The 25,304-nt window shown below is 43.5% G+C and overlaps 1 protein-coding gene across 1 annotated transcript in view; it reads left to right on the top strand.

Moving 5' to 3' along the window:
* LOC134349876 (uncharacterized) overlaps positions 1-24,939 on the top strand; it is a 68,057-nt gene extending 43,118 nt beyond the window's left edge. The window contains 2 exon segments of the mRNA XM_063054841.1: positions 9,525-11,958; positions 21,195-24,939. Of these exon segments, the coding sequence (XP_062910911.1) occupies positions 9,525-11,958; positions 21,195-23,687 (4,927 nt within the window). The 3' untranslated portion in view covers positions 23,688-24,939.
* The last annotated feature ends 365 nt before the right edge of the window (positions 24,940-25,304 follow it).

Genomic DNA, 25,304 nt, shown 5'->3' with positions numbered 1-25,304 from the left:
TTGAGATCTTGGCGCCTTAGTATTATTTGTATTTTTTTTTCTATGTAGAGAATAGTCAACCATTTAAGTTTATTCTAGCGGAGTAAATTACCATACACTTCCCAATACTGTTCTCCATCTACTATTTCTTTGCTCATTCTCATAATCTGTCTAAGTCCTTCTGTAGTAGCCTCTCTCTTTCTTCAGAAGTACCTGCCCCTCACCTCTTCACCTATCTTTATATCTTTTGCAAAATTTGCAACAAATCCAACAACACCCTTATCCAAATTGCGATACAGCAATGCTTGAATGAATAATTCTGATTATATCTTCAACTTAGTAGAATGGTCAACGCGGAACACTCGATAAGCAATGCATTGATTTCGTTCTTTATGTAATCAAGACATTTACGCTTAATATGTGTAGTTTTTTCGGGGGGGGGGGGGGTGCGTGCGGTGGGGTGGTCTGTAATCTTATGGGAGATCGTGTCCCAGAAGGGATATCGTTTTATGGGGGAGATGCTTGTTTTCAGTCTCAGTGACTTCGGAAATTATGAGCTATCTTTTAAGTTTTCAGATCAGGATTTCAAAGACACAACACTTAACAAAAGTTTGTTGACCGGGTGAGCGATCAAATTTCAAAGTTCAAATTCATTATGTTACAGAATTATGTATACCATATACAACCATGTAATTCGTGTTTTTTCAGGCAACCTATATAATCCATCAAAATGACATACATAGCCATAGCAAGCAATCATCCAATGAGAGAAAAAAAAGACATGTCATGCAAATAATAAAACAAGTAAATAGATATTACTGAGAACATTAGCTGCAGTGACCCTGGAATTGGGGCTACTGGCTGAAAGTTTGGTTCAGAGCTGAGACGACCGAATCCATCCACTCCGGTCTCGGCTGCAGTTGTGGGATGAGAGGCGAGGAAGGGTGCGTAGAGTGAACATAAATAGGTAGGCAGGCGCATTTGGAGAAGGTATGACATATACAAAAGTACAACTCAAACCGAAGGGAACCACAATCCTTGCGGCAGGTCTGCAGGATATGTTGGTAGGGCTTATGCTCATTTGGCAGGCGGTAGGAATCTGATGGTTACGGCAGAAGACAGGGGATTTGGTTTATACGTACATGCAGTGTGTATTGTGTCTGTAGGATATGTTGAAGTGTAACATTGGGGTAGAATCGGAAAGGGTGATGAATGCAGGCCTGAAAGTGTTACATATGAATGAAAGCAATATGCAGAGTAAGTTAGATGATCTTAAAGCGGATTTAGAGATCGGCGTGGGCATCGCTCAGTAGTGGTTAAAGTAAGATCATAGTTGGGTACTTGATATCCAAAGAGGGGGAGGGGATTGGCTTTGTTGATGTAGAATAAGATCAAATCCTTAGAAAGAGTTGACATAGGACTGGAAAATATATAATACTTGTGGTTAGAGTTAAGAAACTGCAAGGTTAAAAAAACGCTGACGGGAATTACATAGCATAAGCGTGTAAGAAGGGTACTGTTTCTGCAGACATGGGATATTTCAATATGCAGGTAGATTGGAGGAGTTATGTTGATGCTGAATCCCCAGAGAGGGATCTCTCTGTAGAAGTGGCGATTAACGCAGCTTGTTATTGAGCCTACGAGGGGAAAGACAATTCTGGATTGGGTGTTGTGTAGTGAACCAAATTTCATCAGGGAGCTCAAGGTAAAAGAATCCTTAAAAGAAAGTGATCATGATATGATATTATTCACCCTGCAGTTTGGGAGGGAGAATATAAGTTGAGATGTATCGGTATGACAGTGGAGTAAAATGAATATCGGAGGCGAGAGAAGAGCTGACAAAAGCTGATATGAAGGGGCATTAAGAAGGTTGACGGCAGAGCTGCAACGGCTGCAGTATTTCTGGAGGCAGTTCAGAAGGAGCAGGATAGATTCTAAAGGGCAAACAGAGAAACTGTGTTTAATAGTGGAAGAGAAATGCAGCATGAAAGGAAAGAGAGGCATCTACTGTAATATAGCAAAAATCTGTGGGACTTTAGAGGATTTGCAAACTTTCAACGACAGAAGGCAACTAAAAAGCCACAAGGAAATAAAAGATTGAAAGCCAAGGCTATCTAGCCAATAATATGAAAGAGAATGCCAAAATAATTGTTATATATATTATGAGTAAAAGGGAGACAAGAATGAATGTTGGACCGCTGGAAAACTAGGCTGGAGATGTAGTATTGGAGGAAAAGACATGGCGGAGAAACCCAATAAGTACTTTACGCCAGTCTTCTCTGCAACGGACACTAGCAGAATGCCAGAAATTCGACAGTGTCAGGGGAAGAGGTGGTGTAGTTGCTATTGGTAGGGACAATGTGCTCGGAAAGCTGAAAATTCTGAAGCTAGATGTCAGCTGGACCAAGTGGACTATATACCACCGTTCTTAAAGATCTATCCGAAGAGACTGTGAATGCATTTCGTAATGATCTTTCAAGAACCACTAGTTTTTGGAATGGTCGAGAGGACTGGAAAATTGTAAACGTCACTTCATCTTTAAGAAACAAGGGAGGCAGAAGAACGGGAATTGTAAGCCATTTAAATGGAATTCAGTCGTTGGAAAGATATTGTTGTCCATCAATAAGGATGACGATTTGGGGTACTTGGACACATATGAGTCAGCATGTTTCGGAATTCTTTGAGGAAGTAATAGGCAGGATAGACAAAGAAAGGTCGGTGAATATGTTTCACTTGTATGTTCAGAAAGTGTTTGACAAGGTGCTACTCATGAGGCTGCTGAACAAAATAAGACTCAATTTTATTACAGGGAAGGTATTAGCATGGATAGAAGATTGCCTGACTGATAGGAGACAAAGAGAGGTAATACAAGGGGGCATTTTCTTGTTAGCTGGTGGTGACTAGTGGTGTACCGCTAGGGTCTGTACAGGGGCCGCTTCTTTTCACCCCATCTCTGAATGCCGGAGTTGATGGCTCTGTGGCCACGTGTCCGGATGATACAAAGGTGGTTGAATGGACATGTCGCGTTGAAGAAGCAGGAGGTGTGCAAAAGTATTTCGTAAGGTTGTTAGATGGAGTATAGTTGATAAAGGTGCAGTTTACTAGAAGGAATATAGGCGTAGACTATTTTTCTAAACGTGGAGACATTTCAAGATTCAGAGGTGCGAAAGCCTTTAGATGTCCTGGTGCAGGAGTCCCTAAAGGTTAACTTGCAGGTGTAGTCGGTGGTAAGGAAGGATAATACAATGGAATACAATGTTCTCTTTCATTTTGAGAGGCCTAAAATATGAGAGCAAGGATTTAATGTTGTGGAAGTATTGGTCAGACCGTACTTGGAGTATTGTGTTCAGTTTTGTGCCTCTAATTTAAGAGCAGATGTGCTGGTATTCGAGGGTGTCTATAGGAGGGCTACGAAAATTATTCCAGGACTGAAAGGATTTACATATGAGGAGGGTTTGGTGCCGCTTGCCCTGTACTCTCTGCTGTTCAGAAGAATGAAGTGGTCCCATTGAAGTCCATCAGGTATTGAAATGCCTAAACTCAGTGGCTGTGAAGACGATGGTTCCTGCAATGTGCCTGTTTTTCACAAGACGGACCTGACTCAGAACAGAGGGACATCAATTTAGGGCAGTGTTGAAGGGGAATTTCTTTAGCCGCTTGTTGTTGCTATGGCGGCTTTGGACGGCAAGTCATAGAGTATATTTGAATAACTTTAAATTTCTGGTGGTCTCTATCTCAGAGGACCTGACCTGGACCCATCATATAAACCTAATTGCTAAGAAAGGACGACACCGCCTGTCTTTCCATAGGAGTCTTGGGACCTTCGGCATATCACCAAAAACCTTAAAAACATCTATAGTTGCGTGTTTGAAAGTCTTTTAACCGGTTGGAATACGCCCTGGTATCGGGGCACCATTCTCTTTAAGCGGAAAACATACAAAAGGGCATGGGTTTGGCCAAGCAACACACACAAAACGCCAGAGAAAGTCAGCGTGCCAAGCAGCATCTGTGGCAAAAAGAGCATTCGAAGTTTCGGGTCGAGATGCTTCGGCAGGACTAGAGAAAAAAAGACGAGGAGTAAATTTAAAAGATGGCAGAGGGGAGAAGATAACATAGGGAAAGCAGGAAGGGGAGGGATGAAGTAAAGTGCTGGGAATTTGATTGGTGAAAGAGATACAGGGCTGAAGATAGGGGGACCAGAAAGGATTGGACAGAAGGCCATGGAAGTAAGAAAAACGAAGAGGAGCACCAGCGGGAGGCGATGGGTAGGCAAGGAGATAAAGTGAGAGAGGGAAAAGGAGATGGAGAATGGTGAAGGAGAAGGGGAGTATTAGTGGAATTTCCCGATATCGATGTTCAGGCCATCAGGTTGGAGGCTACCCAGATGCACTATAAGCTGCTATTCCTCCAACCTGAGTGTGGCTTCATCGTGACAGTAGTGGAGGCAATGGATTGAGAAATCAGTGTGGGAATGGGGAATGGAATTAAAATGGGTGGCCACTGGACGAGTCCGCAAGCAGGAGCGGACTACTAAGAGTAATAACAATTAAATAATTAACAAAAGACTACACCAAATGGGTGTTCAATCGGTTTGAAAAAGATAGCAAACTGTGCAAATACAAAAATAAAATAATAATAATAATAATAATAATAATAAATGATTAAGCATTAAACATCAGGAACATGAGATGAAGAGTCATTGAAAGTGAGTCCCTAGGTTGTGGGAACATTTCCGTAATGGGGGATATGCGGCTGAGTGAAGTCATCCACTTTTATTCAAGTGCCTGATGTGTTAGCGTAATAAATGTTCCCGAACCTGGAAATGTGAGTTGTCCGACTCCCAAACCTTCTTTCAGATGCCAAGAGAGAGAAAAGTGCATGGACATACCGGTGGGTGTCCTGGTTGATGGATGCTGCTTTCCCGCGAAAAACCAGAGTGTAAATGTGCTCAATGGTGGGGAAAACTTTACCTGTGATGGACTAAGCCGTCTTCATTACTTCTTGACGTATTTTTCGTTCAACGGCATTGCTGTTTTCATACCAGGCTAAGTTGCAACCGGTGAATATACTCTCCACTTCAGATTTATAAAGTTCGCCAGAAAATTACATGGCATGCCGAATCTTTGAAAACTCCTAATGAATAGAAACGTGCCATGCTTTCTTCGTTACTGCACGTACGTGCTGGGCCCAGGGTAGGTCCTATGAAATGATAACTCACTGAATTTCAAGTCGCTGGTCCTCATTACCTCTGATACTCTGATGAGGACTGGCTCATAGACTTCTGGTTTGCTGCTCCTGAAGTCAATAATCAGCTACATGGTATTTCTGGCATTGAGGAACAGCTTGTTGTTGTGGCACTGGTCAGCCAGATTTTCAATATCTCTCTTATATAGTGATTCAGCATCGCATTTCATTCAGCCTACGACAGTGGTGATGTCAGCAAATTTGAAAATGACAACGGAGTTGTGCTTAGCCACACTGTCGTAAGTGTAAAGCAATTAGAGCAAGCGATCCGTACAGTCCAGTGGTGCTCCTGTGCGGACGGAGACTGCCAAGTAGATATTATAGCTAATCCAAATTTACTGAAGTCTGCATGTGAGGAAATCGGGGATCGAAGGAGGCATTAAGGCCAAGTTCTGAAGCTGCTGATTAGTTGTCAGGGGATGAAAGTATTGAATGCGGAGCGGTAGTTGATCAGCAACCTCCTGTTGTATACATCTTTGCTGACTGGCTATTCCAGAGATGAGTGAAGAGCAAAGAGAATAGTACAGCACATTACAGGAGCTTCGGCCCACAATGTTGTGCCGACCCTCAAACCCGTCCTCCCATATAACCCCCCACCTCACATTCCTCCATATACCTGTCTAGTAGTCTCTTAAACTTCACGAGTGTATCTGCCTCCACCACGGAATCAGGCAGTGCATTCCACGCAGCAACTACTCTCTGAGTAAAAATCCTTTCTCTAATATCCCCCTTGAACTTCCCACCTCTTACCTTAAAGCCATGTCCTTTCGTATTGATCAGTTGTGCCCTGGGGAAGAGGCGCTGGCTATCCACTCTATATATTCCTCTCAGTATCTTGTACACCTCTATCAAGTCTCCTCTCATCCTCCTTCTCTCCAAAGAGTAAAGCCCTAGCTCCCTTAATCTCTGATCATAATCCATACTCTCTCAACCAGGCAGTATCCTGGTAAATCTCCTCTGTACCCTTTCCAATGCCTCCATATCCTTCCTATAGTGAGGCGAGCAGAACTGGATACAGAACTCCAAGTGTGGCCTAACCAGCGTATCATTACCTCGCGATTCTTAAACTCTATCCCTCGACTTATGAAAGCTAACACCCCATAACCTTTCTTAACTACCCTATCTACCTGTGAGGCAACTTTCAGGGATCTGTGGACATGTACCCCCAGATCCCTCTGCTACTCCACACTAACAGGTATCCTGCCATTTATTTTGTACTCTGCTTTGGAGTTTGTCCTTCCAAAGTGTACCACCTCACACTTCACCGGGTTGAACTCCATCTGCCACTTCTCAGCCAATTTCTGCATCCTATCAATGCCTCTCTGCAATCTTCGACAATCCTCTACACTATCGACAAAACCACCAACCTTTGTGTCGTCGTCTGCAAACTTGCCAACACACCCCCCTACCCCCACATCCAGGTCGTTAATAAAACTCACGAAAAGTAGAGGTCCCAGAACAGATCCTTGTGGGACACCAGTAGTCACAATCCTCTAATCTGACTGTACTATCACCACCACGACACTCTGCCTTCTGCAGGCAAGCCAATTCTGAATCCACCTGGCCAAACTTCCGTGGATCCTATGCCTTCTAACTTTCTGAATAAGCCTACCGTGTGGAACCTTGTCAAATGCCTTCCTAAAATCTATATAGATCACATCCACTGCACTAGCCTCATCTATATGCCTGGTCACCTCCTCAAAGAACTCTATCAGGCTTATTAGACACGATCTGCCCTACATAAGCTATGCTGACTGTCCCTGATCAGACCATGATTCTCTAAATGTCCATAGATCCTATCTCTAAGAATCTTTTCCAACGGCTTTCCTACCACAGACGTAAGGCTCACTGGTTTATAATTACCCGGACTATCCTTACTACCTTTTTTGAACAAGGGGGCAACATTCGATATCTTCCAATCCTCCGGTACCATTCCCGTGGATAACGAGGACATAAAGATCCTACCAGAGGCTCGCCAATTTCTTCTCTCGCCTCATGGAGCAGCCTGGGGAATATTCCAACAGGCACCGGGGACTTATCCGTCCTAATGTATTTTAACAACTCCAAGAAGTCCTCTCCCTTAATATCAACATGCTCCAAAATATCAACCTCACTCATATTGTCCTCAGAATCATCAAGTTCCCTCTCATTGGTGAATACCGAAGAGAAGTATTTATTGAGGACCTCGCACACTTCCACAGCCTCCAGGCACAAATTCCCACCTTTATCTCTAACTACGTTCACTCCTGTCATCCTTTTGTTCTTCACATAATTGAGGGATGCCTTGGGGTTTTCCTTTACGCTCCTCGCCAAGGCTTTCTCATGCCCCCTTCTTGCTCTTCTCAGCCCCTTCTTAAGCTCCTTTCTTGCTTCCCTATATTCCTCAATAGACCCATCCGAACCTTGCTTCCTAACCCTCATGTATGCTGCCTTCTTCCACCTGACTAGATTTTCCACCTCACTTGTCACCCATGGTTTCTTCACCCTACCATTCTTTATCTTCCTCACCGGGACAAATTTATCCCTTACATCCCGCAAGAGATCTCGAAACATCGACCATATGTCCATAGTACATTTCCCTGCAAAAACGTCATCCCAATTCACACCCGCAAGTTCTAGCCTTAGAGCCTCATCATTTGCCCTTCCCCAGTTAAAGATTTTCCTGTCCTCTCTGATTCTATCCTTTTCCATGATAATGCTAAACGCCTGCGAGCGGTGGTCACTGTCCCCCAGATGCTCATCCACTGAGAGATCTGTGACCTGACCCGGTTCTTTACATAGTACTAGATCTAGTATGGCATTCTTTCTATTCGGCCTGTCCACATACTGTGACAGGAATCCGTCCTGGACACACTTAACAAACTCTACCCCATCTAAACCCTTGGAACTAATCTTATGCCAATCAATACCAGGGAGGTTAAAGTCCCTCATGATATCAACCCTGTTATTTTCGGACCATTCCAAAATCTGCCTCCCAATCTGTTCCTCTGTATCTCTGCTGCTACCAGGGGGCCTATAGAATACCCCCAACAGAGTAACTGCTCTCTTCCTGATCCTGACTTTCACCCATACTGACTCAAAAGATGATCCTGCTACATTACCCACCCTTTCTGTAGCTGTAATAGTATCCCTGACCAGTAACGCCACCCCTCCTCCCCTCCCCCCCCTATCCATTTTAAAGCACTGAGATTTAGGGATATTGAGAATCCTGTCCTGCCCTGGTGCCAGCCAAGTGAAGTGACATCTGCTGTGCATCTTTTGCACTGGTAGGTAAATTGGAGCGGATTCCAGTCACTTCTCTAGCAGGAGTTGATATGTTTCGTCATCACTCTCTGAAAACATTTCATCCCTGCGGATGTAAGGACGACTAGACGACAGTGATTAGGGCAGATTACCACGTTCTTCTTACGCACTGGTATAAGACAAGCCTGTTTGAAGCACGTGGGTACACCAGCCTGCCGAAGCGCAGTTTAAATGTCTCATAGATCACTCCAGTCAGTTAATCGGTACAGGTATTTAGTATTTGATTAGGTACTCAATCTGGGCCGGATTAACTGACGGATGCTCGCACTTTGGCCACAGAGACAGACGTCACAGGATTATTATATTCATAGGACTTTATATTCACAGCTGAGCTCAGTCCACCGACTGGAAGTAATCTCGTAGCCGTTCCTTGGTCTCCGGCAACCACCTTTTTGTTATTCTAATATCTGGAACCTAGGCCTTTAGCCTCTATCTGTATGCATGTAGGAGGTGGCCAGTAGTAATCGGATTTTTTTTTTCTTTTGAAATTGGCTCTGCGCATTGTACGGTCAGCATTCCTTATCTTAGTATAACCGTGTATTGTATCATAGAAATACTAATGCAGCATCTATAGTATATTCCCTTTTACATTCTGAGTGAATGTATACCTTGTGCCAGATTTAAGGCCAAAAAACATCTTAATGCTGATGTTATGACTTACAAAGATAAATGGTGGAAAAATATTGAATTAATCATTTTATGAACACATACAGTATATCTTTATAGTTGTACAACATTAAATATATTAGGAATGCAGTACAGCTTTAAGAACTGCAGTTGCAATTGTCGAAAAGAACTGGTCGTGTCGCTGTCTACCAATGAGAAGTTGAACTCCACAGATGGATCCATTGCCCCTCCCACACACAAAATCAAAGAACAAGAGTCGACGAATAGGGAGGATCATTGCTTGCGCTTCGATTATGGGTTCATTCTGAGGCTGAAACGTCCTGTCGGTCTATATTCAGAATTTATCTGTAGGTGTTTTGTTTTGTCGGAAGGACGGCGATACGGATTAACCGAACAGAGGGCTGCTTTTCTACATTAATTGAATGCGGAACAATGGCGTGCGTATCCAGTTTAAGCCTCACTCTAATTGCTTCCATTTTTATCGTATGTGCCCCTGGTCGAAGTACCGGGCATATTAGCTATTCTATTGCCGAGGAAATGGAAGAAGGGACACTTGTTGGGAATATCGCTCAAGATTTGGGACTGAGTATCCAGCAGTTATCTGCTCGTAAATTTCATCTCAGTCCTGATGACGCAGGACGGTACATAACGGTTGGTTTAGATAATGGGGTTTTGTCTATTCGTGAAAGAATTAACCGAGAACGTCTTTGTGGACAAGCAGAGATGTGCACTATACCCTTTGAAATAATACTGGAAAATCCGTTGGAGGTGTATCGCGGGGAATTAGTGATTTTTGATGTGAATGACAACTCGCCCGCTTTCCGGGAGAGCAGTATTCCTTTGCAGATATCCGAAGCTATTTCACCTGGGGTACGCTTCCGTCTCGAAAGCGCGGAAGACCCTGACGTTGGAATAAATACAGTGGCCGACTATGCCATCAGTGCGAGTGAGTACTTCAGTCTTGAGACACGGAGAACCGAGGAGGGTATTATAATAGCCGAGTTGGTGTTAGAGAAATCTTTGGACCGAGAGTTGCAGACATCCTTTCAGCTAGTGCTTACTGCGACGGACGGTGGGATCCCTCAGAGAACCGGAACAGCTCAGGTTCTCATTACTGTTCTAGACAACAATGATAATCCGCCGGTTTTCGAGCATGATGTTTACAGGAGCAGCATAAAGGAAAATGCACCACAAGGTACCTTAGTGGTGAAAGTTGTCGCAAATGATTTGGACGACGGGCTGAATGCTAAGCTGACTTACTCATTTAGTGGGCTAACTTCACGAAGAGTGCATGGGGTGTTCAGTTTGGTCCCAGACACTGGGGAGATACTCGTTGAAGGGCTGCTAGATTTTGAAGAAACAAAAGGCTATTCACTGGATATTCAAGCTGTTGATCACGGGTCTCCTGCGATAACAGGACACTCCAAAGTGCTGATTAAAATTATTGACGTGAACGACAACGCACCCGAGATAAAAGTGAAATCATCCACAAATTATGTCCCAGAAAATGCTCCGCCAGGAACTTTAATCGCCTTGATTGATGTTACCGATCGTGACTCTGACAAGAACGGTGAAGTGCGCTGCGACATACCACAGAACGTCCCCTTTATGCTGCAAACATCATCGAGTCATTATAAATTAATTACAAGTGAAACGTTGGACCGTGAAACGATGTCTGAATATAAAGTACTTATTTCATCCTGGGATCTGGGGTCACCTTCACTGTCAACAAACAAAACCATCCACGTTGCAGTTACTGATGTAAACGATAACGCCCCACGCTTCGCTGAACTATCTTACAACGTACATCTGCTTGAAAATAATACCCCTGGCACGTCTATCTTCGCAGTAACTGCGTCTGATCCTGATCTGGAGCAGAATTCATATGTTTCTTACTCCATTCTGAACAATAATATCCAAAATATGCCAATGTCTACATACCTCAGCATTAACTCTATGAACGGCACTATTTACGCCCTGCGCTCTTTTGACTATGAGGAGCTAAAAAGCTTTCAGATCCATGTTCAAGCCCGGGACGCTGGAGTACCCCCACAGAGCAGCACCGCTACGGTGAATGTAATCATCCTGGATCAAAATGACAATGCTCCAGTAATTGTTTCACCTTCTGGACAGAGTGGGTCATCAGCCGTAGTGATCATGCCCCAGTCAGTGAGTCAGGGATACCTAGTCACAAAGATATTGGCCACTGATGACGATTCTGGTCAGAATGCTCGGCTCGTTTACCAAATAATGAAAGCTACCGATTCCAGTTTGTTTATCATTGGTCAAACTTCTGGAGAAATCAAAACCGCGCGGAATATCTTAGAGTCAGATTCCACAACACAAAGTCTGCTTATCCTGGTAAAAGACAATGGCCAACCAAACCTATCCAGCACGTTTTCTATTCAAGTCACAATTTTGCAGAATAGCACCGATACTGTCACTGAAAGTGGTAATTTAGTAGGGAGTCCCGAATATCCCACTGACCTAAACCTTTATTTATTGGTTATTTTCAGTTGCACTTCCATAGTCTTTCTTCTGATTATCATACTGTTGATTGGCGTGAAATGTAAACAGGAGAGAAATATCACCCAGGAGTATGCCTCTTGCAGTTATAGTTATAAACGCGGAGATATGCACAGCATGACTAATCGAAAAACAACGATGGAGGACACTTTACAATATCCTGGTACTGACCAGGTAGTCCGCATGCCAGGACTGCCGCAATACTCGGTCTGCCTGTCTCCAGAATCAGCAAAGAGTGATTTCCTTTTTTTGAAGCCATATGGACCTCCTACCTCTTAGGCTCAATGCTAAATAACAGAGATGAGTAACATCAACGCATGCCCAGCTTATGTGTGCTTAATTTCGCTTATATTCTATCCTGTGGTTTGTTGGAGTAAACTGTTTCAGAATTATAACGCAAACAACAGGAATTCTGCAGATGCTGCCTGGCCTGCTGCGTTCACCAGCAACTTTGATGTGTGTTGTTTCAGAATTATTCCAATTTTGCATTTTTTCTCTCTTTCTCTTTCTGTTGAAGAGGAGCATAATTGCTATTATGATCAAAAGTAAAGTTTCCAATATAGATCTGAGATTGGTATTTGTTCACTGAATGGCGTACGTAATTGGTTGCGCTGAGGTCAAATATGTATATGGAACGTGGCGCCGGGATTTAAATGTGAGTAGTATTATTTGAAAATTGAAATATAAAGGCATGTAGACATTTGGAAGAAATGCATTCTCGATTGTTATATAATTCCGTAGTCTAAAAACAGAACCAAAAATGCACACGGGTGAACAGAAACCGAAACTACATCAGGCTGAATTTGTGGGTAGAAGCAACGGTTTTCTTTGTTTCAGATCTGGGAGTAAAATGTAGTCAGAGTAGGTAAAAAGAACAAGAAGCTTACTATTGAAGTAACAGAGCAGTCGAGATCCTAATAGATAGAACAAAGTGGGGTGCTTGATACGGTTAGTCCAATCGAGAAACATGGAGGGAGGAATTCGTAGGATTTAGGTTTAAATATAGCGTTTTCATTTGCTCTTTTTAACATACTTTTAACAGCAAGGATTTGGGATATCCTGGTATTCGAGAGGGGATCTGTTCTCAATCTGGTCTCATCTCCTGTCATCTAAGAGAAAACACAAAAATAGTACCGCTGCTTATTACTTCCCACACCACCAGGTTTCAAAGTGAATGCAATTTACAAGTAGCAGCAAGATTTGTCTTTCTAAGCTTCTTTTGGCCTTTCAAATTATAGCCACTTTACAACTTCTACCTTGTTGTTCTGACTCTAACCCCTTCCCACCTTCAGAGCGGTCTAATGACAGGCAGCAGCTGCAGTGATGTACATGCTACTCTTCATACCTACTTTTAAAACATACTAGAACGGATAAATCTTCGTAACTTGATACAACATTTATTGGGGAAAGTTAGATAAGAAGTTGTAATAGCCAGGCGAAGATATTTCCAGTCTTGTTACCCGGGTGTGATGCACCGGATGGAGGCTAAGGTTGCGTCTGCGTCTATAGTTAAGAAGTGTCTCAAGAGCAAACTGGGGATCTGCACCCCAGTGAGTCGAACATCTCTGCTGAGAAATTTACCAAAGGGATTTTTTTTAGAGATAGGGTCTGCCAGCATTAGGAATGGAAATATTTAAAGGAATGGTTTGAATTATTTAGTTGCTTGGAATCCGTGTCCCGCTAGTCGGACTGAGCTTTTTGAACAGAAGGGGAAGCCTGGCGAAGGTAGGGCAGTCGACATTATCCGCATGAATTTTAATAAATCTCTTGACTGCGTTGCACCTGGTTTGGCAAGACTGGAAGGACAAATCATATGGGATTCCAGATGAGGTAATCAGCTGTTTAAAAATGACCACAAACAAGTCAGAAGGGTCGTAGCAGAAGGTTGTTGTTCAGACTGGAGGGCTGACACTGGTACTGTGCCTTGGGGTTGAATTGTTTTTTTTTGTTGTTATTTCTATTAAAGGATTGCACTAAAACATTGTTAACACCATCAGCATTAATAGCTGTAGGTAGAGTTTCCACCTCCTAACTGCACAGTTTATTGTTTATTGTTCTTCTTTCTTTTTATTGTAGGAACAGTCAACATGGATTTGTGCGTGGAAGGTCATGTTTGACAAATCTGATTGAATTTTTTGAAGAGGTTACCAGGAAAGTGACGAGGGTAAAGTGGTGGATGTTGTCTATATGGACTTCAGTAAGGTCTTTGACAAGATTCCACAAGGAAGAATGGCTAGGAAGGTTCAATCCTTAGCTATTAATATTGCAGCAGTAAAATGGATTCAGCAGTGTCTGGATGGGAGACGCCAGAGACTGGTGGAGGATAACTGTTTGTCAGATTGGAGGCCAGTGACTAGTGGTGTGCCTCAGGAATCTGTACTGGGTCCAATGTTGTTTGTCATATACATTAATGATCTGGATGATGGGGTGGTAAATTGGATGAGTAAGATGCAGATGATACTAAGATAAGTGTAGTTGAGGGTAATGAAGTAGGTTTTCAAAGCTTGCAGAGAGATTTAGGCCAATTAGAAGACTGGGCTGAAAGATGGCAGATGGAGGTTAATGCTGATAAATGTGAGGTGCTACATTTTGGAAGGACTAATCAAAATAGGGCTACATAGGGTAAATGGCAGGGTACTGAAGAATGCAGCAGAACAGAGGGATCTGGGAAAAAATGGTGCATAGTTCCCTGAAGGTGGAATCTCATGTGGATAGATGGTGAAGAAGGCTTTTGGAATGCTGGCCTTTATAAATCAGAGCATTCAGTATAGGAGTAGGGATTTATGTTTAAATTGTACAAAGCGTTGGCGAGGCCAAATTTGGAGTGTTGTGTACAGTTTCGGTCACCAAGTTTTAGGAAACATGTCAACAAAATAGAGAGAGTACAGAGAAGATTTAGTAGAATGTTACCCAGGTTTCATCACCTAAGTTACAAAGTAAAGTTGAACAAGTTGGGTCTTTATTCTTTGGAACGTAGAAAGTTGAGGAGGGACTTGATAGAGGTATCCAAAGTTATGAGGGGGATAGACAGAGTTGACGTATTTAGGCTTTTTCCACTGAGAGTGGGGGAGATTCAAACAAATGGACATGAGTTGAGATTTAAAGGGCAAAAGTTTAGGGGTAACATGAGGGGAAACTTCTTTACTCAGAGAGTTGCAGCTGTGTGCAACAAGCTTCCAGCAGTAGTGGTTGAGGCAGGTTCGATATTGTCGTTTAAAGCTAAATTGGATAGCTATATGGGCAGGAAAGGAATGGAGGGTTATGGGTTGATTGCAGGCCGGTAGGATTAGATGAGCGTAAGATTTCGGCACGGACTAGAAGGGCCGAGATGGCCTGTTTCCGGGCTGTAACTGTTATATGGTTATATGGTTATATTAGTTCCGTTAGGAGCAGTAGAGTTGCCTGGCAGGAGAGTAGACTGCATCTCTTGGGGGATGTGGGAAGCAGAGTGACTTCCAGTGTCCCTGACGAGTACAACTTCGAGGTGCATGTGGTGCTGCAGCTTCTAACATTCTGCGTTTCGGAATAAGAGCTGTAGCTTGATAAACCCTCCATAATTCGGGCAGCCCTCTTGCAACCAGGTTTCATTAATAGCCACAACATCATATTTCTAGGTATCAATCCATGCTCTAAGCTCATCCACCTTTCTTACAATGCTCCTAGCATTAAAATAGATGCAATTAAGAAACTCTCCACTTCTCAATCTCTGATTATCCTTAATTGAGCAAACAACTTAGTTATTTTTTTTCCTTCTTTTTCCCCTACATCAACCTCCCCTGTCCTAGTCTCCTTAATTTGATTCCCTACCCTTACATTCTAGTTTAAAGTTACTTCAGTAGCCCTCGCAAATTTCCCCGCCAGGATATTGGTCCCCCTAGGATTCAAGTGCAATCCGTCCCCTTTGTACAGGTCACGCCTGCGCCAATAGTGGTCCAATGATCCAAAAACCCGAATCCCTGCCCCTTGCTCCAATCTCTCAGCCACGCATGTATCCTACATCTCATTGCATCAAGTTGAATAAGTCTCCGGGAGCGTACGAGATGTACCCCAGGTTACTATGGGAGGCGAGGGAGGCGATGGCTGAGCCTCTGGCAATGATCTTTGCATCATCAACAGGGACGGGAGAGGTCCAGAGGATTGGAGGTTTGCAGATGTTGTTCTCATATTCAAGAAAGAGAGTAGAGATGAACATTTGGAGAGACATAATTTCAGCATAGCTTTGTCAAAGGCAGGTGGCGCCTTACGAACCTGATTGAATTTTTTGAGGGTGTGACTAAACACGTTGTTGAAGGTAGAGCGATAAATGTCGTGTATATAGATTTCAGCAAAGCAGATGATCAGGCTTATTGTGAACGTAAGGAGGCATGTGATCCAAGAGATACCTCGCTTTGTGGATCAAGAATTAGTTTGCCCACAGAACGCAAAGGGTGGTTATAGACCGGTCATGTTTTGCATAGAGGTCGGTGACCACTGTTGTGCCTCAGGGACTGTTCTGGGATCCCTTCTCGTCATGATTTGTATAAATTACTTGGACGAGAATCTGGAGGGATGGGTTAGCAAATTTGTTGATGATACAAAGGATGGGGGTGTTGTCGATAGTTTGGAGGGCTGTCAGAGCCTACAGCGGGACTTCGATAGGATGCAAAACAAGGTTGAGGAGGTCAACTCTGATAAGTGTGGAGTGGCTCATTTTGGTAGGTCAAATATGATGGTAGAATATAGTATAAATGGGAAGGACTCTTGGTAGTCTGGAGGATCAGAGGGATGTTGGGGTCCGAGACAATAGGACACTCAAAGCTGCTGCGCATGTTCATTGTGTGGTTATGAAGGAATACAGTGTATTGGCCTTCTGCAACCGTGAGATTGAGTTGAATAGCGAAGAGGGAATGTTACAGCTATATCGGTCCATGGGCAGACCCCAAATGGAATACTGTGCTCAGTCCTGGTCACCTCGCTACAGGAAGGATGTGGAAACTATAGAAATGGTGCAGAGGAGATTTACAAGGACGTTGCCTGGATTGGGGAGCATGCCTTACGAGAACACGTTGAGTGAGCTCGGCCTTTCCTCCTTGGAGTGGCGGAGAATGACAGGTGACCTGATGGAGATGTATAAGGTGATGAGAGGCATTGATCGTGTGCGTAGTCAGGATTTTTCGCAGGGCTGAAATGGCTAATACGAGAGGGCACAGTTTTATGGTGCTTGGAAGTAGGTACAGAGGAGATGTCAGGGGTAGTTTATTTTTACGCTGAGAGTTGTGACTGCGTGGAATAGGCTGCCAGAGACGGTGGTGGAGGCGAATACAATAGAGTCTTTTAAACGACTCCTGGATAGGTACATGGAGTTTAGAAAAACACAGGGCTATGGTTAACCCTAGGTAATTTCTAAAGTAAGTACATATTCGGCACAGCATTGTGGGCCGTAGGGCTTGTATTATGCTGTAGGTGTTCAATGTTTCTGTGTTTCTAATTTTTTTTCGAATGTTATAGAGCATTCCAACAGGATCCGTCCTGGATACTGTTGGCGGGGACGACCGACCAGGTGTGAGCCACGGTGGCAGGGCCTCCGGCACTGAGTCTCACCAAGTGGTGCAGAACGGTGGAGAAGAGGAGAGCTGTCGTCATTGGAGACTCTATAGTCAGAGAAGCAGACAGGAGATTTTGTGGACGTGAGAAGGGCACCTGCATGGTTTGTTGCCTCCCGGGTGCCAGTGTCCGGGATGTCTCTGACCGGGTGCACGACATCCTGATACGAGAGAGAAAGCAACCAGAAGTCGTGATACATGTTGGGACTAACGAAATAGGCAGGAAGAAGGATGAGGTCCTGAAGTGTGAGTTTCGGGAATTAAGCAGAAAGCTGAAGAACAGGACCTCAAGGGTGGCGTTCTCAAGATTGCTGCCAGTGCTACGTGACCGTGATGGTAATAATTGGAAGAGATGGCAGTTGCATGCGTGGCTGAGGAGTTGTTGCAGGGAGCAGGGTTTTCGATTTTTGGATCATTGGGATCTCTTCTGGGGAAGGTGGGACCTGTACAGATTGGATGGGTTGCACTTGAACTCGAGGGGGAGCAATATCCTTGCAGGTAGGTTTGTTAGCATGGTTCGGGAGGGTTTAAAGTAATTTGCAAGGGGGATGGGACCCAGAGCGATAGCGCAGTGAAAGAAGTGCATGTAGTAAAGCCAGACCTAACATATAGAGAGGCTTTGAGGAAAGAGAAACAGAATAAACGGTGTGAAGACAGTAAGGTGGAATGGTTGCAATATGTGTACCTCAATGCAAGAAGCATCAGGAACAAAGGTGATGAACTGAGAGCCTGGATACATACATGGCATTACGATGTAGTGGCCATTACAGAGACTTGGCTGGCACCAGGTCAGGGTGGATTCTCAATATTCCTGGATTTCAGTGCTTTAAAAGGGATGGGGGGCGGGGGAAGGGGAGGAGAGAGGCATTACTGGTCAGGGATAATATTACAGTTACAGAAAGGCTGGGTCATGTAGCAGGATCCTCTCTGAGTCAATATGGCTGGAAGTCAAGAACAGGAAGAGAATAGTTATTCTATTCAGGATACTCTATAGGCCCCCTGGTAGCAACAGAGGTGCAGAGGAGCGGATTGGGAGGCAGATTTTGGAAAGGTGCAAAGAAACAGGGTTGCTATCATGGGTGACTTTAACTTCCCTAATATTGATTGGTACCTGATTAGTTCCAAGGGTTTAGATGGGGCAGGGTTCATTAAGTGTGTCCAGGACGGATTCCTGTCAAGTATGTGGACAGGCCGACTAGGGGGAATGCCATACTCGATCTAGTACTAGGTAATGAACCAGGTCAGGTCACAGATCTCTCAGTGGGTGAGCATCTGCGGGACAGTGCATCGTTCCCTGGCATTTAGCATTATCATGGAAAAGGATAGAATCAGAGAGCACAGGAAAATTTTTAATTGGGGATGGGCAAATTATGAGGCTATAAGGCTAGAATTTACGGGTGTGAATTGGGATGATGTTTTTTGCAGGGAAATGCAGTATGGACATGTGGTCGATGCTTAGAGATCTCTTGCAGGATGTTAGAGATAAATTTGTCCCGGTGAGGAAGATACAGAATGGTAGGGTGAAAGAACCATGGGTGACAAGTGAGGTGGAAAATCTGGTCAGGTGAAAGAAGGCAGTATACATGAGGTTTAGGAAGCAAGGATCAGATGGGTCTATTGAGGAATACAGGGAAGCAAGAATTGAGCTTAAGAAGGGGCTGAGAAGAGCAAGAAGGGGGGCATGAGAAGGCATTGGTGAGTAGGGTAAAGGAAAACCCCAAGGTATTCTTCAATTATGTGAAGAAAAAAAGGATGACAGGAGTGAAGGTAGGACCGATTAGAGATAAAGGTGGGAAGATGTGCCTGGAGGCTGTGGAAGTGAGCGAGGCCCTCGATGAATACTTCTTCTTCGGTATTCACCAGTGAGAGGGAACTTGATGATGGTGAGGGAAGAGATTGCTCAGCCTCTGGCTAGGATCTTTATGTCCTCGTTGTCCACGGGAATGGTACCGGAGGACTGGAGGGACGTGACTGTTCTCCCCTTGTTCAAAAACGTTAGTAGGGATGGACCAGGTAATTATAGACCAGTGAGGGACACGACTGTCGTGGGAAAGATGTTGGAAAACATTCTTAGAGATAAGATCTCTTTGGCAATTAGAGAATCATGGTCTGATCAGGGACAGTCAGCATGGCTTTTTTAAGGGCAGATCGTGTCTAACAAGCATGATAGAGTTCTTTGAGGAGGTGACCAGGCATATAGATCAGGGTAGTGCAGTGGATGTCATCTATATGGATTTTAGTAAGGCATTTGACAAGGTTCCACACGGTAGGCTTATTCAGAAAGTCAGAAGACATGCGATCCAGGGAAGTTTGGCCATCTGAATTCAGAATTGGCTTGCCTGCAGGAGGTAGAGGATCGTGGTGGTGGGAGTACATTCAGATTAGAGGATTGTGACTAGTGGTGTCCCACAAGGATCTGTTCTGAGTCCTCTACTTCTCGTGATTTTTTTTTTAACGACCTGGATGTGAGGGTAGAAGGGTGGGCTGGCAAGTTTGCAGATGACACAAAAGTTGGTGGTGTTGTAGATAGTGTAGAGGATTGTCAAAGATCGCAGACAGACATTGATAAGATGCAGAAGTGGGCTGAGAAGTGGCAGATTGAGTTCAAACGGAGAAGTGTGAGGTGGTACACTTTGGAAGGGCAAACTCCAAGGCAGAGTACAAGGTAAATGGCAGGATACTTGGTAGTGTGGAGGAGCAGAGGGATCTGGGGGTACGTGTCCCCAGATACCTGAAAGTTGCCTCACAGGTGCATAGGGTAGTTAAGAAAGCTTATGGCGTGTTAGCTTTCATAAGTCGAGGGATAGAGTTTAATGGGTCGCGATGTAATGATGCAGCTCTATAAAACTCTGGTTAGGCGACACTTGGGGTACTGTGTCTAGTTCTGGTCGCCTCACTATAGGAAGGATGTGGAAGCATTGGAAAGGGGACAGAGGAGATTTACCAGGATGCTGCCTGGTTTAGAAAGTATGCATTATGATCAGAGATTAAGGGAGCTAGGGCTTTACTCTTTGGAGAGAAGGAGGATGAGAGGAGACATGACAGAGGTGTACAAAATACTAGCGGGAATAGATAGAGTGGATAGCCAGCGCCTCTTCCCCTGGGCGTCACTGTTCAATACTCGAGGACACGGCTTTAAGGTAAGGGGTGGGAGTTCAAGGGGTGATATTAAAGGATGGCTTTTTACTCAGAGTGTAGTTGGTGTTTGGAATGCACTTCCTGAATCAGTGGTGGAGGGAGATACACTAGTGAAGTTTAAGAGACTACTAGACAGGTATATGGAGGAAATTAAGATGGGGGCTTATATGAGAGGCAGGGTTTGAGGGTCGGCACCACATTGTGGGCTGAAGGGCCTGTACTGTGCTGTACTATTCTATGTTCTATGTTCAATGTTTGTTAAGAGAATACCGTCTTGCAGAGTAGAGAGAAGGGAACATTTATACTGAATTTATTTTGTTTTTTCCATGTCTGCGTTTGTCAGGCTCTACAGCTGAGAAGAAAGAAACTTTGCTCTCTGTAATCCGATCGGTCACTTTAATAATAGTTCCACTCATTCTACGTTTAACTCTGACGGAATTGATAGGCTGTGTTAAAATATGTCGGCAAAATGCCTCCTAATTCAGGCTTTATGTCTTTGGATGTTCTCTGTTACAAACAAAATTGAGCCGTTGATTTTATTAAATAACGAATTTTAATGGTTGTACAGCAGTAAACTTTTAATGTAACAGTGCAGCTTTAAGAGCTGTAGTTGTAATTGTTGAAAGGAACGGGTTGTGTCGCTGTCTACCAATAAGAAGCTGGAGGGCACAGATGAATCCATTACCCCGCCCACATCCCAGAATAAAAATCCGGAGTCGACGACAACGGCGTCGGGTGTCTGCGTTTTTATTGTGGAGTTAAGAAGAGAAAAACGAATCGCCTCTCTCTCTTTAGATTCAGCGTTATAATATATATCTATATATTTATAGTTCGTGGGAAAACAGCATTACAATTAATCGAGCAGAGGCCCAGATATTGAAATTAACTGAATGCGAAACAATGGCGAACCCACCGAGGGTTGCTTTCGTTGCGACTGTTGGCATGTTTCTCCTGTATGTAGTGGATACAACTACCGGGAAAATTCGTTATTCTATTCCCGAGGAAATGGAGGAGGGGGCATTTATTGGGAATATCGCTAAGGATTTGGGAATGAATGCACTGCAATTATCAGATCGTAAATTTCGTCTGAGTTCTGTTGATGGAGGACGATATGTGAAGGTTAGTTTAGATGATGGTTTTTTATCGGTTCGTGAACGAATTGACCGGGAACTTATTTGTGAGCAAGCGGAAATGTGTACCATATCATTCGAAATGATACTCGAAAATCCTTTCGAGGTGCATCACGGAGAAGTTGAGATTCTTGACGTGAATGATAACTCGCCCACCTTCCGAGACAGCAGCATTGTAGTGCAGATTTCTGAAGCGATTCCACCAGGGGTACGTTTTCGACTCAAGAGCGCGGAAGATCCTGATATTGGAATGAATGCTATTGCACATTACACAATTAGTTCCAGTGAGTACTTCAGTCTGAAAACACAAGGAACCGAGGATGGCTTTGTAATTGCCGAACTGTTGTTAGAAAAATCTTTGGACCGAGAGCTGCGGTCATCCTTTCAACTAATGCTTACGGCTACGGATGCTGGGCACCCTCAGAGATCCGGCTCAACTCAGATTCTCATTACCGTACTGGACTTCAATGATAATCCTCCTTTATTCGAGCATGTTATTTACAAATGCAGCATTAGTGAAAACGCACCACAAGGTGCCGTAGTGATTAAAGTCAAAGCAAACGATTTGGACGAAGGGTCGAATGCAGTGTTAACATACTCTTTCGGTGATTTTACTACCTTGGGTACAAATCGTAATTTGTTCAGCATGGACCCAAATACTGGAGAGATTAGAGTGGAAGGGCCGCTCGATTTTGAAGAAACAAAAAGCTATTCACTCGATATTCAAGCTATTGATCACGGGTCACCTGCTATTACTGGACACTCCAAAGTGTTGATCAAGGTCATTGACGTCAACGACAACGCACCCGAGGTAACAATGACGACAGCCATCAAACAAATCTCGGAAAATGCTCCTTTGGGAACTTTAATCACCTTGATTAATGTTATAGATCGTGATTCTGGAGAGAACGGCCAAGTGCGCTGCGAAATACCACGGATGGTGCCCTTTATGCTGCAAACATATTCCAATCATTATAAATTAATTACAAGTGATACGATGGACCGTGAAACGGTGCCTGAGTATAAAATACTTGTGTCAGCTTGGGATTTTGGATCACCTTCGCTCTCAACAAACACTACCATCCGTATTTTAATTGCTGATGTAAACGATAACCCCCCAAGCTTTGCTGCACTATCTTACAACGTATATGTGACTGAAAATAACTCTCCTGGCGCTTCCGTCTTCGCAGTAACGGCGTCAGATCCTGATCTGGAGCAGAATTCCTATGTTTCTTATTCCATTCTGGACAATTACATTCAAAACTTGCCAGTGTCGACGTACCTCAACGTTAACTCAATGAACGGCACCATTTACGCTCTGCGCGCTTTCGACTATGAGAAACTCAAAAGTTTTCAGGTTGTTATTCAAGCCCGTGACGCTGGAGTGCCACCGTTGAGCAGCAGCGCTACTGTGAATGTCATCATCCTGGATCAAAATGACAACGCACCGGTGATTGTTTCACCTTCAGAGCATGGTGAGTCATCAGCCGTGGAATCCCTTCCTAACTCTGCAGATCAGGGGCACTTGGTCACCAAGATAATGGCTACTGATGCAGATTCAGGTCAGAACGCGCGGCTCTTCTATCAAATGGTGAAAGCTACTGATCCCAGTTTGTTTACCATTGGTCAAATGTCTGGTGAAATAAGAACAGCGCGCAAAATCATGGAGCAGGATGCGATTACACAAACTGTGGTCATCTTAGTGAAAGACAACGGGCAGCCAGACCTATCGAGCACAATTACTCTTCACATCACAATATTGCAGAATACCACTGAAAGTCTCACAGTAAGCAGCAATTTAATGAAGAATACCAAATATTTATCTGATCTAAATATTTATTTATTGGTTATTTTCAGTTGCACTTCCATTGTCTTTCTTTTGATTATCATTGTGTTGATCGGCATCAAGTGCAAACAGGACAGAAATGTGACCCAAGAGTATGGTTCTCCCAGTTATTATTACAAACGTGGAGAAATGCAAAACACATTTAATCGAAAATTTGCAATGGAGGAAACCTTGCGCTATCCTGGTACTGACCAGGTAGTCCACACGCCAGGGCTGTCTCAGTATTCGGTCTGTCTGTCTCGAGAATCAGCAAAGAGCGACTTTCTTTTCTTGAAGCCATGCGGCCCTCCCACCTCACAGGCTCAATCCTAAATTACAGAGTTTGGTTACCTCAATGTACGCCCATCGTACGTGTGCTTATTTTCGTTTATAGTCTGGACTGTGGTTTACTGGGGTGATGCGTGCCATTATTTTGTCTTTCGATTGAAGACAGGTAAATTTGTTGTAATGTGCAATGATAAAAATACATGCACCGAAATATGACCACCTGAGATCGGCATCTCTTTTTCCTGAAGAGGATATAACTAACTATCGTTGAATGATGCATTCAAATGGGTTGCTATTGAGTCGGTTCAGTCACGAGAAGTGGTGCTATCTGAAGATTGCGATAAAAATACATTGGCACATTAAAATTCCAGATGAAGTACTATCAATTCACAGCACAAAATTGGAGACAAAGATGCAGATGTTTTAATTTGTGATCGCAAGATATAGTGCAGACATTCAGCATGTCAGTCCGCACATCCGGGCTGTTTATCAGAAAAGGGGGAAAAAAAGAATAAAACGCTTTCTGTTGAAATTACAGAGCTAGGATTGGAGAGATGGATGCAACATGGGGCTATCACTGATATAATCAGTCCACAGGAGGTATCGTAATAGTTTGGGTGAAATAGAGATGCCTGTGTCTCTGTATACTGTACTGTTAAGAACAGTGCTTTAGTTTACTCCAGGCAGTGACGAAAGAAACTTTTCTCAATTCACTCTTATCCTTTCGCCTCCAGGAAAGAACAAAGATGATATGCTTATTAATCCATATATTTGACACGGTCAAAAGAAAAAAATGGCGATGCAAATCAGGCCCTTTTAGCAAATCCCTTGAAACCATCGAAACTTAATCCTAACTCTATTCCTAATGCTTCTCAGAAAAAAAGTGGTTTAAATGCAACATTTCTAATCTAGTTCTAAAATATATTGAATTAGAGAAAAAAATACCGTGTCCTGATTCACAGTGTCCCAGGATATTTTGGGAAACTGGATGGAATTTGCAACAAGGTCCTGAACAGGCATCTGCATGGTATAGGTTAAATCACATTGAATTCAAGGCGAGATAATGAGCTGGATACAGAAGAAGTCAGAGCGTTGCAGTGGAGGATTTGTATTCATAATACAGCTCTCTGGCCAATGGTGTGTCAGTGGTGAATTCATTCTTATTTGGTATTTATATTATGTTTTTGCATGAAAGCATTATGAATACGATTAGTATGTTTGTGGAGAATATCAGACTAGCGGACAGTGTAGATCATTATCTTAGATAAGTTCACAATCTTCTAGACAAACTACGCAAGTGGACCAAGGGAAGGTATATTGTAATAAAGTTCGACAAGTGCGAGCTGTTGCATTTTGTTACACTAAACCAGAGAAGTAACACTCAGTAAAGTATGCTGCTCTTAAGAGCATCATAGAATAGAGACCTAGAGGCACAGGTGCCTGAAGGTAGATCTGGAAGTATATATGGTGAACAAAGACTACATTTAGCCTACTTGCTTTCATACTTCAATCTCAGTATTATTGCAACTGTGCAACGCATTGGTGAGACTACACTTATAATATTGTTCATAACCCAGTGTGGCCAAAATCGGATGGGTATCAATGAGCTGATCATGATACAGAAATATTTTACAGGGGTGCTACCAGCTGGAAGATTCTAGA

The sequence above is a fragment of the Mobula hypostoma genome, chromosome 7, assembly GCF_963921235.1.
Source record: "Mobula hypostoma chromosome 7, sMobHyp1.1, whole genome shotgun sequence".
NCBI classification, from domain to species: domain Eukaryota; kingdom Metazoa; phylum Chordata; class Chondrichthyes; order Myliobatiformes; family Myliobatidae; genus Mobula; species Mobula hypostoma.
Note: the sequence above shows the minus strand (reverse complement) of the source record. Positions and strands in the feature narration are given on the sequence as shown.